The sequence below is a fragment of the Cavia porcellus genome, unplaced genomic scaffold, assembly GCF_034190915.1.
Source record: "Cavia porcellus strain 051 isolate PalLab524CR breed Dunkin Hartley unplaced genomic scaffold, mCavPor4.1 scaffold_19, whole genome shotgun sequence".
Classification (NCBI taxonomy): domain Eukaryota; kingdom Metazoa; phylum Chordata; class Mammalia; order Rodentia; family Caviidae; genus Cavia; species Cavia porcellus.
Genome location: NW_026947502.1, coordinates 65130289 through 65146731, shown reverse-complemented (window position 1 = coordinate 65146731; position 16443 = coordinate 65130289). Strand labels below are relative to the sequence as shown.

Sequence of the window (16443 nt, the reverse complement as noted above, 5' to 3'; positions counted from 1 at the left end):
CTGCCCAGGCTCCGCCCCGGTCGCTCTAGCTTTCGCTGCTCTCGCTGGTGACCGCGCCTGGCCACACTCATCCGGGCCGCAGAAGCAAAGCCAAGGAGTCGTTGCTGACGACAACTGTGGGCACCTCCTGTGTTGGGGTTGCGGCCACCGACAGGCCTGCGCCGTCGCTCCTCCGGACCAAGCGTCAAGGATAGCGCTTCCTTATTGCTGAGACCTACAGGGCTCCTTGAGGGTCTGTATGCCTCCTTCTGCACCTGGTGCCCCACTGGGGCTCACATCCGCCCATCCCAAACCCCTAACTGCGTTTCCTTGTCTTTGCCAGCTGAATTAGTCTTTCCTCTCCACAGGTGTGTCCAGTGATGTCAGGGCTCCGGAAAGTTTCGGAGTGAACCCCCCCAATGTCCACTTATGGGGCCATGTAATCTGGTAGTATTTCTGGAAAGCTGGCCTTAGGCTCCAGGTCACGGCTTTTTTTTCCTCTCCAAAAAGTTTAAGCTCCCCTTCCTGTCTCTTCAAACTCACTGCTCCCTGAGGTGCCATGGTCCCTAAGCCTGGGGGTGAATGGAGCAGTGTCCTGTCCCACCTTGCTCTTGGAGTGGTGTCTCTGCATGCAGCGGTGAGCTCTGTGCAGGTGAGTATCCCCACTCCCACATTCTAAGGACCTAGTTCCTAGATGGTGGTGGGAGGTGTGGGCCAGGTCTCCATGAATGGGCCAAACCCTTTGTTTTCTAAAGGTGATGCCCTGGCCTCTTTTTCCCTCATATCTTCACTTACCTGTATTGACAGTCAAGTCGAGGAGCTGCTGCTGGCTTCCTGCTCCAGGCCTTGGCTGCTGCCACCACACTGGCCCCAGGGCTGGGCACACATGAAGACTGTCTTGCTGGAGCCTGGGTGGCCACAGTGATTGGCCTGCCCCTTTTGGCCTTCGATTTCCACTGGGTGAATGGAGATCGTTCCTCTGCCAACCTGCTTCTGGGAGGAGGCATGGTCCTGGCAGTGGCTGGTGACCATCTTGGCCCTGAAGGCTGTTCTGTGGCTGGTCAGGCAGTGCTGTTAGTGGTGGCAGTGACTATCCTCATTGTGGCTGTTTTCACAGGCAACACTTATGGGATGTGGGGGGGTGCCATGCTGGGTGCTGCAGGTCTCCTGAGCCGGCTGGAGGAGGATAGGCTGCTGCTGTTGCCCAAGGAGGACATCTGTCGCTGGGCTCTGGCTGCAGGCAGTTGGGCCTACAGCTGGGCCCTGCACACACAGCGCCTGCAGTGGGAATGACAGTGGACACAAGAACATAGGCTCTGCCCTGGTTCTATCTCCCTTTTTACTTGCTTGTTCCTGGGTATTCCCCATCTAGAAACAAGATTTCTTTTTTCCTGAGGTAGGCCTGCTGCAGGTTTGTTGATCAGAAGTGCTTGGGAGCTGTCCCTTCTCTGATCATGTGTAGGGACTTGCCTAGACCAGAATTAAAGGGATCTACTTCTGGGAGGACGCAATTGTGGGTCTATATCTCCAATAAACCTTAGGAATTCTAAAGGAGTATGAAATCTGCCTTTTCTTCAGAAAGATTGAGGGATGTTCAGGAAGCTTCCTGAAGTTACTGGTTGTTGGCTGATTTCCCTGAGCCAACACAGGGGATGTGCTGGAATGGGCATGGGGCCTCATTCTGCCTGGCCTCTTTCTGGCCCCTTTGCCAGGAGGAGCCCTGTGCTGAGAAGACGTAGTCCTGGGCCTTTGCTCAACTGGGATGGTAGGTTTTCAGATATCCTTGCCCAGCCTGGTAAGTGGCCCTTCTGGACAGCGACCCTCATGGGCTGATGGCTGTGATGGTAAGGGCACAAGAGATCTGTACCATAATGTTTCCTAGAAACACACATTCCTTCCCTGGAATGATCCAATCACTACCTGCTGGCCTTCTCCGTCTGTAGCAGTCAAGCCCTATTCCCTTAGACCCTCCCTTTCTGCTGTGAACCCCTCTTCATCCTCCAAACCCACGGACAGGAAACAGGAATAGGCAGAACAGTAGGTTAGGGGTCTGGAAGGCGTCCTTCCCAAAGCAGACTCTGCTCGAGTCCTGTGTATGAACATCCGGTCCTGCACAACACTGAGAAGGGTGGTGGGCAGGGTCTTTCAAGTTAGTGTCCTTCCACTCTGGCAAGCCAGGCTGGAGTCAGGGGCACTAAAGTGCGAGTCTCGGGGCACAGTGGCGTAGGCACGCCCCGATTTAAAGGTGTGAGAGTCTTCTGTTCGCCCGATGACTCGCGGGACTTGAATACTGCCCTAGCCGCGCTCGGAAGTGCGCCCAGATGCACACCCTTCCACTAGCCTCCTGGGGCCCCGCCCTCTCTGCCACCTTTTGCCGGAGGCGGGCCCTCTGGAGCCCTGGCTTGTCCGTAGGCTCCGGCTACCGCCCTGGCTTGCCCCAGGAGGCACTCCCATTGGCCCTGCGTGGAACCCCACGTGATGGGAATGACGAGGAACGGGGGGGGGGGTAGCGCAGCGAAAACAAAGATGGCGGCTGCGCCGGGGTCTTTGGCCATGGCGGCTGCAGGACTACGCGCGGGCGGGGCCTACTGAGGCGGCTGCGCGGCAAGCGGGCTGCGGGGTCGCGGGCAGCGGCAGGAGACCGGCGGGGGCGCGCGGCGGCCCTAACTTCCAACTAGCGAGCGCGCCGGCAGTCGCCCGCCCGGCCGGCCGGCCGCGATGTCCGGCGCCGAGGAGGCCGGCGGGGGCGGCCCGGCCGCGGGACCCACGGGCGCCGTGCCGGTCGGGGTTGGGGTCGGGACCGGGGTTGGGGCAGGTGCAGGGCCGGCGGCGGCGGCGGCGTTGGGCGAGGCAGCAGGGCCCGGGCTCCCGGACGAGGCGGGCCTGGCTGGCGCCCGGCAGCTGCAAGAGGCGGCCGGCGACCCCGACGCGCCGCCCAAGAAGCGGCTGCGGGCAGCCGAGGCGGCCGAGGCGGCGGCGGTGGCGGCGACGGCAGCGGGCAGCGGGAAGCTGGAGGAGCGGCTCTATTCGGTGCTGTGTTGCACCGTGTGCCTGGACCTGCCCAAGGCCTCCGTGTACCAGGTAGGGCCGTCGGCCCGGCCCGGTGCCGCGTCTCCTTGAGGCCGGGGCCGGGGCCGGCGGCCGGGGCCCCTCTCCGGCCTTACTGCGCCTTCCGCGCCCGCGGGATCCTGACGCCCTCCCCAGCTTGTTATCTTCTCTTCCCTGTTCCGCACCCCCTTTTTCCCTGTTTCCATCCCCTTACTTGCCGGTCTCAAGTTTCCTATCTTAGATCCCGCCTCTTTTCTTTCAGGTTTCTCCTTGACACCCCAGTTCCCTCCAGCTGACCCCGCAGAGGGCTGGGGACAGGTACTCAAGCTCCCCGACCAGCGCCGCCCCTCACTCCCGGGCTCGCTGGGTGCTAAAGGCCTCTTTACCCAAGAGAGCGTCTCTGTTCTTTCGGCCACACCCCCAACCGTGTTCCTCTGCTTCTGAACTTAAGTGTGTGCATCTTTTCTGCTCTCCTGGCCCTAAAGAACAGGAAGAAGGAGGGGATTGTCTTCCACCTTCGATTTATTCTCTTGCTCCTAATCTGGAGGAACTGTGCACAACAGGCCCCGCAGTTTTTGTCTAGCCTCAACCTAATCCACAACTGACTTTTTTTGGCTCCCAGTGTTGTTCGAGGTCTGTCTCTTTCCCATCAGAAGACCCAGCATGGCTGAACTCAGGGCTGTCAAATGGGGTACTTGGTCCAGTATTTAGCATTCCTTCCCAGGTAACCCGGCAGATGTCTGGTTGACACCTAGAATCAGTGGGCAATGTCTGTCTGCCTTCCCCCATGTATCTCTATCTCAGTTCCAGCCCCTTTGAGAAGCAAAGCAAGTTTGTTATCAGCTTTCTTTTTTCTTGATTCATTGCTGGGGCTTAAATCTGTGCTAGTGCTGAGCAGGGGTTCTATCACTGCACTATGTGCCCAATCCTTTTTTAGGGTTGGGGGGTCAAGGTCTCACTCTGTAGTTTAGGCTGTCCTTGAACTTAACTCTATAGCCCAGGCTGGCCTGAAACTTGAGATCCTCCTGCCTCAGCATCCCAAGTACAGGCACACACTACCACACCCAGCCCTTTATTTTTCTATCACTGTTGTTGTTATTATAATTACTTATTTATTTATTTTGTCTTTTTGAGATATGGTCTTGCTATGCAGTTCAGGCTAGCCTTGAGCTCGCTTTGTAGCCTAGGCTGGCCTCGAACTCACAGTGATCCTCCTGCCTCAGCCTCCTGAGTGCTGGGATTACAGGCATGAGCCACCATGTCCAGCCTATTATTTTTTATTTTTATTTTATCTTTTTTTTAATATATTTTTTTATTTTGACACAGGGTGTCTGTTAAATTGGCCAGGGTGGCTTTGAAGCCTGGCTTTGCTAGCCTCTGGCCTCAGCTTCCTGAGTCACTGGGATATATGACTCTACCTGGCCCCTGAGAGCTTTTTTTGCACTGATAGGAGCTGGAAGTAGCTGGCAGATTCTTTAGCATTTTTTTTTTTTTATTCGTACCAGGGATTGAACTCACAACCGCCTGCTTGCAAGGCAGGTACTTATGCCGCTGAGCTAAATCCCCAGCCCCTTGCTGGCAGATTCTTGTTTCTCTGTTTCTGTTTAGACTAGAGGCCTAGGTGATGGGGCCACTTTTGTAGTGAGTGGAATAGAGCTAGTTTGGATTTTTTTTTATCTGTCCTGTTTGGAGGTTGCTTGGGAGGACCCCAGGATCCTAGATTGGGCATTTGCCCTTCTGAATATCAGGGCAGGGTCAGTGGGGGAAGCATTTCCCACAGCTGATTCCACCACCAGCATTTACTCCTTGCTTTGGGGGCCATCATTCCTTTGTCATGCCCTCTTCATGATGGAAGAGCATTTCATTTTTTTGGGCCTAGCATGAAAATCTAGCAAGCCAAGCCAGGGAAGGAGCCTCCCAGGAGAATTTAAGGGACACCTTTCATCCCTCCCATGAGTAGGCTGGAGCTGGACCTGGCATGATAACAAGCTGCATGATACTGACTCCCAAGGTACCCAAAGAGCTATACCTCTGCTTCTGACCAGAGACTCTAGTGACCAGGCCTCTGAACCTGGCTGGCTCAAATTGGCCTACAGTGTGCTGGGCATGAAGTCTGGTCTGGAAAGCTAAACACAGACTGCCAAGCAGCTACAACCACCTTGACCAGTGCCTCTCTAGGCTGGGCTCCTACTGGCTGAGCAAAGGAAGCCATGGGCACTGAGACTAAACAGTGGGCTCTGCTGCCAGTCCCCACTCTACCTTCCCACTCTTATCATTCTGTCCCAGGTGATAACTGAGTGAGGTGTTCCCTTCTCGTTTCTAGAGGCTGGAAGAAGGCTCTAGAACTTACGGTTGTGAGAAAGCCTTTGAGACAGTGTTAGAACACACTTTGCTCACAGATCTGCTGTTTGCAGGGACAGGAAAAGGAAAGAAGCTTTCTAGTGCCTCTGAATACTGTCAGGGACACCTCCTGTGACACCTGTCCATGTCCTGCCAAGGCACTGTGGGTCAGGACAGGCCTGGAGACTTGGGCTCTTACCTGGTCTCTCCATAGAATCTGAACACAGATGGTAGGGCCATGTTCCTAGTCAGGACACCTCCATCTTGTGCTAGCCTTCTGCTTTCCTATTGTTAGGGATTGAACCAAGGGTTCTGTACATATTAGGCAAGTGCTTTACCATCAAGGTACATCTCTTACCTCTTTATTTATGTGAGACAGGATGTCTCTTAAGTTGCCCAGACTGGCCTTCAACTTTAGACTTTTTCTGAGTAGCTAGGCTTATAGGAGTGTGCTTTGTTAATCTTTGGTGATCCATGATGATTGGCTGTCTCTGGTGGGTCAGTCTCCATCTTCTGGCAACATTTGCCAGAACCCAATAGAATACATGGTTCAGGGTGGCCACCAGCCATTTCATATGTCCTAGATGCTTACTCAGAAGCCCTATACTTGGGTTAGAGAACCAGGAAGTCATAGTGTGCTGTGTGCTGGGCATTATTGGGTGCACAGTAACTACAGAGTATATTCTCTGGCCGCCAAATGCTATCTTTGGTGCCAAGGAAACTGAGTAGTGGCAGAAGTAGATGTGTGCCACGCTGACTTGTCAGAGGTAGGGAAATTTGCTCATGGTAGCTCCTGCTGCTATGGCCTGTGTCATGTGAGGTTAAGGGCTGCAGCAGGTACAGCAGATGCATGCTTTGATGTTCTCTGTGTGGGTGTTAGGTGTGTGCAGGGCAACTGGCCTAGCAAGGTAAGCTGTCACCCTCCTGAGTCCTTGGCAGGCCCTTCCAAAGTCCTGGGTTGCAGGAGTGCTGAAAGGGCAGCAGGGACACCCAAACAGGAATTTCTGTCAAGTCCAGGCTGGGAAGGATAGGTGGTTTGTGCTGGTACCTTGCTCTGAACCAAGCCCTGTAGCCTGAGGGCAGTGTAATCTGTGGGTATTTCTGCCCATCTCTAGGGAAGACCCAGCATTCGTGGTACCTAGGATATTGGAGCCACAGTCTGATTTCTGACCTCCCTGTCTCAGTTCTGCTGGCACAGCTTTTCACAGGAGATCACATGTGGTCTTCCATAAGCTAGACTGAGCCCTAGGGCTGGGGATTTGGCTCAGCAGAGTAAGCACCTGCCTGGCAAATGCAGTCATGAGTTTGATCCCCGATGCATAGATAAATAAATAAGCAAACACAAAGATAAATCGATCCAGCACTGATGTTAGCAAGGCCCAAAGCCTTAATGCTGACATCTGAAGGAAGGCACCACCTGTTTCCACCACTCATGGCCTCTTGGACAGAGGTTTGGAGGTGATGTGGCCTAGCCTGTATTTGATGTGACTTGCTGCTCTCCTGACTAGGGTCTAGTATCAGTGTCCCATCACTTCTCCTACATGCTTTCCACTGAGCTGCCTGCTCTCCATCTCCGCCTCCCCATCATTTGGGCTTGAGTCAGTGTTCCTCATACCTGGTATCTCCCCTCCCTGCCCATCTCCTCATGTGAATAGGGTACTTTTATTCTCAGTGCTCTAGGCAGGTTAGTGTGTCCGACTTCTGTGTCACTCTAAGGCCTTCTGTCTCTACGCTAGATATCAGTTCCAAAGGATTAATTATTTGATTGACATTTCCATTGCTAAGAGGCCTAGGAAACAGGCACTGCTGCCTCTGCCAAAACCCCTGTCTCAGAGCACAGAGTATCCTAGAAGACTACCTCTATGGCTTGGGAGCCTTGGGCACCACTGATCCATTCTTTCAAGCAGAAAAGAGCCTTGGAAATGGGTCTGCTTAGGAGTCTAAAATGCAAGACTTGAACAAGGAAGTTTTCTGGAGTGTAGCTAGGTTATGCTTTTGTGGCAGTTACTTTTAGATCTAAGCAGCATTTGTTTCTGAGAGAGTGACACATCCTGAGCTTTCTGAGCCCCACTGGTGTCCTGACATTAGAAGGAGAGGTCAGCCAGGCTAACCCTGAACTTCAGATATAACCTAGATGGAAGATGGAAGGCCAGACTTTTCCCTTAGGGACTGTGTGGCCTTGGACAAGGAGCTGTTCCTGCTCAGACCAGTGCTTGACTAAGGAGGTTAAGAAAACTAGGTTGAGCATATGCGGTATGCCAGTGAGCCTGGCACAACCTTGCCTACATGCTAGACATCACAGAATACTTGGGAGGCTTGCTAGCTGAGCAGGGGTTTACAGTTAATGCCCAAGGGGAAGCCCCTTGGCTGCATTTTGGGAGTGGTGGCCTCAGTTAAGGGCCTTGAGGGTTCCTGACCTTCAGGGCAGGAGAGTGAGCTGTTCTTACGGGCCTGGATGCTATTTCTCCTATAGTAGAATGAATGGATCTCTAGGATTTGAGAGAACCATGTGGTTCAGACGAGAGAAGTGCTAAAAGGCTAGCTAACCACAGAGAACTTGTAACCTACTGGAAGGAAGTCTTGGAGACCTGCTCCTAAGACTCACTTACGGTCCAGGAGTAGGACAACTCTTTGAGCCTACCAGTGCACTTGGCTTCCTGAAACCAGCAGAGAAGCCAACTCAGTTGGACCCTCAGGGTACACACAGGCTGTCACATGTAATCTGCTTACATGGGCAGAGAAAGAGGCTGGGTGCCATTCTAGGGGTGCAGATGGAAATGGCTATTTCTGGGCACTTGTATATATTCAGCATGTGCCAAGGAACTTAGGACCTCGGCTCTCCCTAGAGATGGGGCCTCCAGCATTTTGACTATGGAGGACACAGGGGTGGTGTTTGTTCTGAGATTACTATGGTAGGTGCTAAGCCTTGCTACCAGATAAATTGAATCTCCCACATCATCATACTCATCACTTTTATGCATATGAGGAAATTTAGACTCCAAATACCAGGTGATAAGCCCAAAGTCATGCTGCTAGTGATCTGTGGGCTGGGGGCTGAACCCAGCACTGTGGTTCCAAACCAACATCCACGCTAGGAGGGTCTGTGGCTTCCATCTTCTCATCCTGGATTGTGAGTCCAGGCTGTTTCTAGAAATACCTGAGTTCTTGTGGGCCTGGATCTATTGAGTGGGCACTGTGTCCAGCACTTGTGGAATTATCTGGCACTCAGCTTCTTACTGAGCAATGGGTACAAGTTGGAGCAGATGCAGTCTGGTCCAGCTGAAGCTGAGGCTATGTGTGGCCATCCTTTAGCCAGTCCTTTGTAGGAAATTTGGTCTTACTGGGGAGGTTGAAGGAAGAAGGCTCCAAAGTATGGTGACCACTCTGCTCTGGGGAGGTGGGTTGGGCAGGATGTCGATCTGGAACTTACCTGAAGAGCATCCCTTGAACAGTTGGTGAAGGGCTGTGTGTAGGTGTGGCTTGTCCTTTGGCTGGACCAGCCCAGGCTTGGGGTGGTTTTGCCAGGCAGGTAGTCAAGGTGGTACTGAGAAGTAAGTGATGATATATTTGGCAGCTTCAGTGCCCCCGCTGAAGGGCCCTCGAAGTCCTTCTTGAGTCTGATTCAGCTACTCAGAGCCAGGAGGAGACGCCCAGTGCCCTGGGGGTGGGGCATATGTCCCCAGCTCTGCTTAGAAGCTCTCAGAGGGCCAGGCTGCAGCCAGGAGGTATGTGATTGCCCTCTGCTCAGGCTGGTGGACCTGGAGGCAACTTTGTGGAACTGGACTCGGAACCTGGATAAGGCCCAAGTAACCTCGCACCAAGAGGTGCCTGTCCACATGGAACAATATAGGAATTCCAGATCCTGAGGGCTTTCAGTGCTAGTATCCTACTGGGCTTCCTCATTGGGCAGTGCCACATGACACTACATGACTGGTCCTTACTTCTTAGGGGGTACCCAAAGGTTTCATCCCTGGAATACATGGCCATTTACTACTTTACTACTGTGCTGTATTCTTCCCCAGCAAGTAATAGCAGTCCTTGGTCCAAGTAGCCCTCAGGCAGGTCTATGTCTCTCATGTCTTTTTTTGAGAAACGGGAATAGGATCTCGCTGTGTAGTCCAGGCTGTCCTCACATTCATAGTGATCTTCCTGCCTCAGCTTCCTGATAATTGCTGGGACTGCAGGCATGCCCCACCACACATGGCATGTTTCCCACATTTTGACCCACTCCCTAATCCCAAGCCCATTCTGAACTGTGCCCTGGTGATAGGACAGATGATTTTCCCACCCAGGACCTGCCTCAAGTACTACTTCGGCCAACACATACATCAGTACCTCATTGCTGCCAGGCTCTGTTTAGCTAGGCACAGCCAAGGCAGGCCATTCTCTCATTTTAATTTTTAACTTAATTAGTACTTGAGATTTGAAGGCAGATAATATGTGGCATTCATGCTGAGGAGGAGTCTGTGGATAGCCTCTACTGCCAAGTCCTTAACCCGCAGGTTCCACCATTCAGGGCTCCAGACTGGCCCCTGGGGACTGAGAGAGCATGGTGAAATAATAAGACGGCAGCTGAAGTTTATCAAGGACCCCACATGTGCAGCCATATCTCCAAACATGGCCATGAATCGGATTTAGGAGAGTTCCCCTCCCCTGTGCATACTGCAAAGAGGCTGTATCATGGTGGGCCTAGCATGTAGGCCTCCCTTTTGTACTGTGAGCCTCATGAAGGCCAAGGCCACAGCTACTCTATGTCTCTTAATGGCACCATTGGTACTTAGATGATGAGTGTTGAGACCTAAGATAGGAATTCTGACAGCCCCCCACCCATGTGAGGAAGGACCCCAGAAAAGTCCTGACTATTACTAACCTACTTAGATCCACCCAGCTTGGAGCACCCTGTCCCACTTACAGCCCCATTCCCACCTGCCTTTGTCCTGGGCCTCCTTAGCCTCCTGCCTGCCATTAGGTCTGGAAATGGCACTGAGTGGTGGTGGCTGGCAACTCTCATCTGTGCTCACCATCAAGACTAGGGTTGAAGGGCCAGTATTGATGTCAGCCAGGGCCCTGTCCCCTTCAGGAGCAGCCTTACCAAAAGCTAAGGAAAGAGTGCCTGCTTCATTATAGGAAAGCAGCATCCCTTCCCTCATGGCTAGCTGGCTGAGTGCCCTGCCATTCCCGGTCAAGAGCCAAGTGTTCTTGTAGAACAGGAAAATGCCCATTACCAGTCCCTGGTAGAGTCAAATTAATCGCTGCCAGTTGGACGTGGATCAGGGAAGATCTGAGACCCCGAGGACCTGACAGTATCCCACTCTCCACAGAGCCTAAGCCGGCAGGCAGTGTCTTGTCATGTCCCCTTGAACAGCTCTCAGGTTTTGCTAGACACCAGCACAACTTGGAGACTACCACGTGCTCCTCTCCTCACCAGCTGGAGTTCCTTGGAACAGCTGGCCTGGCCTGACTGGAGCTAGTGCACACAGGCGGGCACGTGTGTGTGCACCATCCTACAGGTCTGTGAGCTTCATTTCCCTTTCCTTCTTCGCAGTGTACTAATGGTCACTTGATGTGCGCTGGCTGTTTTATCCACCTACTAGCAGATGCCCGGCTGAAGGAGGAGCAAGCCACGTGCCCCAACTGTCGTTGTGAGATCAGTAAGAGCCTCTGCTGCCGGAACCTGGCCGTGGAGAAAGCCGTGAGCGAGCTGCCCTCAGAGTGTGGCTTTTGCCTACGCCAGTTTCCCCGCTCCCTCCTGGAGAGGCACCAAAAAGAGGAGTGCCAGGACAGGTGACTGCTGGGGCTGGGGGGCATAATCACACAGATGGAGATCCTGGTGCAGACATAGCTCCATACAGGATGATCTGGCTGATCCAGCCCAGGATTTAGGGAAGCGTGGGATCCACAGAGTATGGCATGGAGTCTGTACCTATTTGCTATCTGAACATGTTGACACTGGCCTGAAGACTTCTCTGTGGGCAGGCCAATGGCAGTGTAGCCAGCTTCAAAGCCCTGGGAACTTTGTGTGAGGCTGCTCTGTAGTCTAGCCCTTATAGGTGGACATGGCCATTCAGCTGGCAGGCCCCTAGCACTAAGCCTTTCTTGGAATGAAATGGGTCTAGGACCATGATCAGGAAGCTACTTACTGCCAAGCTGAGGAGGGATCCCACAGCACTGAGTGCAGAAGGCATGCTGACCCAGAGCTCTCTCTGGGTCCTTCTTCCCTCTCCCTTTTCCCTCTTTCCTGTCTTTCCTTTCTGTCTGCCTCTTCCCTCTTTCATACACATGTATGTGTATGTACATGTGCACTCTGAACCTGCTGTGGTGGCTAAGCTCAGGGTAAAGTGTGTCCTACAGGGAGAGGTCTGTGGTTAGCAGAAGCTGCCTCTAGAGAACAACTGGACACAGTCACCTACTGTGGACAAAGATGTGACTGCTGTGCTCACTTCCTCCCAGGGTAACTCAGTGCAAGTACAAGCGCATTGGCTGTCCATGGCATGGCCCCTTTCATGAGCTGACAGTGCACGAGGCTGCATGTGCCCATCCAACCAAGACGGGCAACGAGCTGATGGAGATATTAGATGAAATGGACCAGAGCCACCGCAAGGAAATGCAGCTCTACAACAGTATCTTTAGCCTGCTCAGCTTTGAGAAAATCGGCTACACAGGTGAGGTGCCTCACTACCTGCTGCATGCTGCATAGGTGGGCTGGAAGGGTGTGCTGGGCTGCTCTGGGCAATGGGCACAGGCTGTGCCATGTGGCTGGATTCTGGAGAGGCTCCAGATAGACAGGAGGATTCCTCAGGGAAGAAGACAGATTGGAGACTAAACAAAAGGAGGGACTAACGGGCCCAGGATGCAGCTCATGGCTTTCACAGCAACCCCTCCCTCCAGACCTCCTTATCTGGCCCACAAACCCAGCAAAATGTATGGGGCGCGACAGCTTTGGTATGGTTGGGGTCTAACTGGAAGGTGGGTTGTGTCTTGGGGAAACCTAGGAGCTCAGGCCTGACCCTCGGAGCCCAGAACAAGAAGAGCACTCTGTCAAATCAGATCCTGCCTGCAAATGGTCACTAAACTGACATGAAGCTGTTCAGTAACAAGGCTGAGGGCGCCCAGCTCAGACTGTAGAACTGGGAGTGAATGCCCACAGATGGGCAGACTGGACTGGGCCTAGGCCCACTGAATATCCTTGTTCCCAGACCACTGCTGATGCCTTTGAACTTGTTGGGGAACAGGAGCCAGGCCACAACCTGGTCCAGAGGACAGCAAGAAGCATCTACTGACACTGGGCCACTCAGGGAGACTTCATCCCTCTTGTTCAGGCACACCAGGAAGCCAGCTCAGAGCACCGAGGGCAAAGGTGGCAGCCAGTCATACTGTGCTGCCTAGCCTGGGCCTGACTAGATGGGCCCACCAGGCCTAGGAGGGCTGCAGCAACAGAAAGCCATGGCCCTGGTTAGAGCATCTGCAGCTGATCCTGGCAGCCCTATGAGGTCTGGGTAGGCTGGGGCATGTGGTTCCATCAGTGGATGGGTGGGACATCCTATCCATGCAGGATGAACTGGCTGCCCTCAAGCCTACGCCTCCACAGAGGGACTTGCCAGCTGCAGGCTATGGGCTCACAAGGACTGCAAAAGCAGGTTTGCCTGCTGACTGATGGCCCCACCAATGGCCAGGCAGAGCCCACGTCACAGCCCAACACCCAAGGACCTGGCAGTCCCCTTGGGCAGGACCGGGTACCACTTGTCCACCACCAGCTTTTCTGGCAGCTCTGTATCAGAACCAATAAAGTGAACTTGTTCTCAGAACTGCATCCTGTCTGTGTGTCTGCTTACCCTGCCCCTATGAGGACATGGGGCTGAGGGTGAGGAGGGTGGCCCTATAGGTTGGCCACACCTGGGGCATGGCCTTACCTCTCACACCCTCTGGACTCTCCAGCTAATTGGTGTTAATTCTGTTTGTAGTTGTTCCCCCAAAGCTTGTGCGCCTCCGTTTGCCATAATCGTGTTTGACTTGCCTTGTGACAAGTAGAGCTTGCTGTGTCTGGGTAAGTTGCCTTCCTCCTGGGCTGAGCCTCCCCTCGGCCTGGTCGGGGAAGGCGCTGCCATCCAGCCCTGACCCACACTAACTTGTGGCTGTTTCTGGCCCTGTTTGTCTCCACAGAAGTCCAATTCCGGCCATATCGCACGGATGACTTCATCACACGCCTCTACTATGAGACACCACGGTTCACAGTGCTGAACCAGACATGGGTCCTGAAGGCTCGTGTGAATGACTCAGAGCGCAACCCCAACCTGTCGTGCAAGCGTACACTTTCCTTCCAGCTCCTCCTCAAGAGTAAAGTCACAGCACCCCTGGAATGCTCCTTCCTGCTGCTCAAGGGCCCATATGATGATGTGAGGATCAGTCCTGTTATCTACCACTTTGTCTTCACTAATGAGAGCAATGAAACAGACTATGTGCCTCTGCCCATCATCGACTCTGTGGAGTGCAACAAGCTGCTGGCCGCCAAGAACATCAACCTGCGGCTCTTCCTATTCCAGATACAAAAGTAGGATGGATCCAAGACTCCTGAGGAGCAGAGGACCGTGGCCTGGCACCACTCTCCTCTTTACCCCTGGCTTGGCAGTGGCTTCACACAACTATCTGATCATTTTAGCAAAGGAGGAGAACAAGCAAAATCAAAACTGGGAAAGTCTGCATGTGTGTGTGATGCAGTCCCCACCTCCAGCTCCCCTCTTCACCCCTGCTACCCCTTCCCCAGGGCAGCTGGAGGCTGGGCTGACCTCAGAGGAGACTGTGCTCTGGGCTTCTCAGGCTCAGGGCCAGCAGCAAAGAGGGTGAGAAGCCTGTGGCCCCTGTGCAATCCCATCCTCACAGCTTGGTTGCACTTCCTACCGTGGTTCCTGGCTGGGCACAGGGGCCCTCGTTGACTGCAGACGGCGTATTTGATTGTGATTAAAAAGGCAGCCTTGTTTCCTACTTGATGTTTTGTTGGAGGGAAAGGCATGGCTATGAATGGACGCGTGGGAGCTTTGTTTTGGCCTGGGGGGTCAGGGGCCACCCTGTCTCTGTTACTGCACCCATGCATGCCAAGGAGAGACTTGGAGACATAGCCTCCCCTGCAGCCTGTCACAAGATCCTTAGAGAGCCAGGAAGGGTTGAGGCTCCCCCCAGCCAGCCAGCCACCCCCAGGGAGGCAGGACTCTGCTACCAGGGCTCAGCAAATGTTTTCGGAATGCAGGGTGAAATTCTTTCTCTTCCCAGGAAAAAAATTAAACTCTTCACAGGCTCTTCTATAATTGATGAAGTTTTAATGAGAGAGAATCCATTCACTCTACTCAGCCTACAGGGCACAGTATCCTGAGGATGTAGAGGAGCAGTCACAGGCTGTTCCAGCTTAATAAGGGCAAGGTCTGCTGCCAGAGACTGACTGCTGGCCACAGTAGGTTTCCTGACTGAAAGAGGTGGGCCTACCCAGCCTTGACTCACAATCCTCTGATGTTCTGAAGGTGGCTCTTGGGGCTCAGAGGGTCTGAAGCAGCCCTGCATGGAGGAGCTGGGCTCTGGTCTGTTCTTCCTTGGGACCTTTAGAGGTGCTAGAAAGGGTGGAACTTGATTAGGAGACGGGCTCGTCTGTGATAGTTTTTTTGTTGCTTTAATACCAAAGAACTGGTTTCCTCTGCCCTTGCAAAGCCTACCTAACATGCCTCAGAGCAGTCACTACCTGGCCTCTGCAGTATGCCTTGGCCTAGATCCCCACTACTCTGTCCTGAGAGCCTGAGGGGCAGGTAATCCTGGTTGGGTACAGAGCTTAGGTCATTGACACACACCCCCAGGGCTTCTGCCACCCTAATCTTCAAGATTAGGTAGCTGAGAAATAGTGGGAAGGGACTGTAGAATAGGGAATAAGCTGTAGCCATTTGTGAATCAGTTCTGCTCTCCTCACAGGGAAAAGCCTCTTAGAGCTATTTCTGAGAATCCTGTTTGGGTTCTTGTTCTCAGCTCAGGCATGGGCCTGCTGTAGTGTCCCCTAGGGAGCCTTCTCTTCTGTAAAGCTGATGAGCTGGGGAATTAAGAAGGCCGACACCGGCCCAGGGATTTAACTCACTCGGTGGCATAAGTACCTGCCTTGCAAGTATGCAGTCGTGAGTTTGATCCTTGGTACCAAAACAACAACAAAATAGAAGGCCAATGTTTGACTTTCTGTTCTTTACAAAGACCCAGTCCAAGTCCCAGCAATCTGTGGGCTCTGCACCCTCTAAAGTAACACACCATGTCTGCTTAGCGTGCATAGAGAGGCCCTCAGGAGGATAGGCAAAGGCCTCCTGGGAAGTCCCATCATTTCTAAGGTGGAAGGATGGCTGGCTTGGCTTGTCCACCTATATTTGGGTGTGTATAAGACACTGTGAACTCAGTACGGATCAGGGTGGGAGGCTTGTTCCGCACAGGCACAGCCAAACTGGGACAAGGTGAGCAACTGAACGGGCAAGGGCTGCAGGAACTAGGAGGCCAGAACAGGGACAGAGGCCTAGCTGGTAGTCCTGTGGCCTCCTCAGTGCCAGATGCTAGCCTAGTATGTGGGGCAAGGGATAGAAGGAGCTAGCCCAAGACATGGCTGGGGTGAAGGCCCAGAGGTATGGTATGTCTGGGTATTAGGCATCCTAGTGCTATCCCAGCATGGACCTGCCCTGTGACTGACTGTCCCATGCATCAGCTGAGGCTTATAGCGTAGGGGAACCAGGCAACTGAGAAGACTGGCATGTCCCTCAGCCATGCTGGGGGCTGGTGCCACAAAGCTCGTGGCGTTCTCACTGTGGGCCCTTTATTGCTAGGGGTGCCACATCTACTGGTTTGTCTCCAGAATACTGTGTCATCTTGCTGTATCAAGCTGGTTCTTCATCTGTTACCTCTGTGGATGGGGGGCCCAGCCTCAGCAGATGTGGGGGAAGTCAGGGGTTCGTAGGCTAAGCAATGCCTTCCCCACTTCACACCCCAGTCCCTGTGAGCCCCATATCCCTCAGTTTGCCCAAAGTGAGACATTTACAAAAATAATAAAAAGTAATTTTTTAAAGAGCA

General features: G+C 53.4%; 2 protein-coding genes across 6 annotated transcripts; both read left to right on the top strand.

The window, feature by feature from the left end:
- The first annotated feature begins 34 nt into the window (after positions 1 to 34).
- Tmem276 (transmembrane protein 276) lies at positions 35 to 1530 on the top strand. The gene is made up of 3 exons (XM_023562372.2): positions 35 to 232; positions 348 to 631; positions 787 to 1530. The coding sequence occupies exons 2-3, from the start codon at positions 539 to 541 to the stop codon at positions 1270 to 1272; spliced, it is 579 nt and encodes a 192-aa protein (XP_023418140.1). The 5' UTR covers positions 35 to 232; positions 348 to 538; the 3' UTR covers positions 1273 to 1530.
- Positions 1531 to 2477: 947 nt separating this feature from the next.
- On the top strand, positions 2478 to 16443 carry Zftraf1 (zinc finger TRAF-type containing 1). Of its 5 annotated transcripts, none has more exons than XM_063231299.1 (5): positions 2478 to 3060; positions 10913 to 11151; positions 11818 to 12029; positions 13329 to 13411; positions 13528 to 13716. In XM_063231299.1, the coding sequence occupies exons 1-4, from the start codon at positions 2698 to 2700 to the stop codon at positions 13364 to 13366; spliced, it is 852 nt and encodes a 283-aa protein (XP_063087369.1). In that variant the 5' UTR covers positions 2478 to 2697; the 3' UTR covers positions 13367 to 13411; positions 13528 to 13716. The 5 variants fall into 5 exon arrangements, with proteins under 5 accessions (XP_063087369.1, XP_063087371.1, XP_063087370.1 ...); XM_063231302.1 differs by lacking the exon at positions 13329 to 13411 and adding an exon at positions 3290 to 3345 and having other exon boundaries at positions 2714 to 3060; positions 13528 to 16443; XM_063231301.1 differs by lacking the exons at positions 13329 to 13411; positions 13528 to 13716 and adding an exon at positions 12564 to 13172.

What these genes read in the sequence shown, in the direction of transcription:
- Zftraf1 (XM_023562371.2), top strand. Translation starts at nt 2,698, where the DNA reads ATGTCCGGCGCCGAGGAGGCCGGCGGGGGCGGCCCGGCCGCGGGACCC. An exon ending in CCAAGGCCTCCGTGTACCAG is followed by an intron (nt 3,061 to 10,912) that starts GTAGGGCCGTCG and finishes CCTTCTTCGCAG; the next exon opens with TGTACTAATGGTCACTTGAT. An exon ending in TGAGAAAATCGGCTACACAG is followed by an intron (nt 12,030 to 13,527) that starts GTGAGGTGCCTC and finishes TTGTCTCCACAG; the next exon opens with AAGTCCAATTCCGGCCATAT.
- Tmem276 (XM_023562372.2), top strand. Translation starts at nt 539, where the DNA reads ATGGTCCCTAAGCCTGGGGGTGAATGGAGCAGTGTCCTGTCCCACCTT. An exon ending in CAGCGGTGAGCTCTGTGCAG is followed by an intron (nt 632 to 786) that starts GTGAGTATCCCC and finishes CTGTATTGACAG; the next exon opens with TCAAGTCGAGGAGCTGCTGC.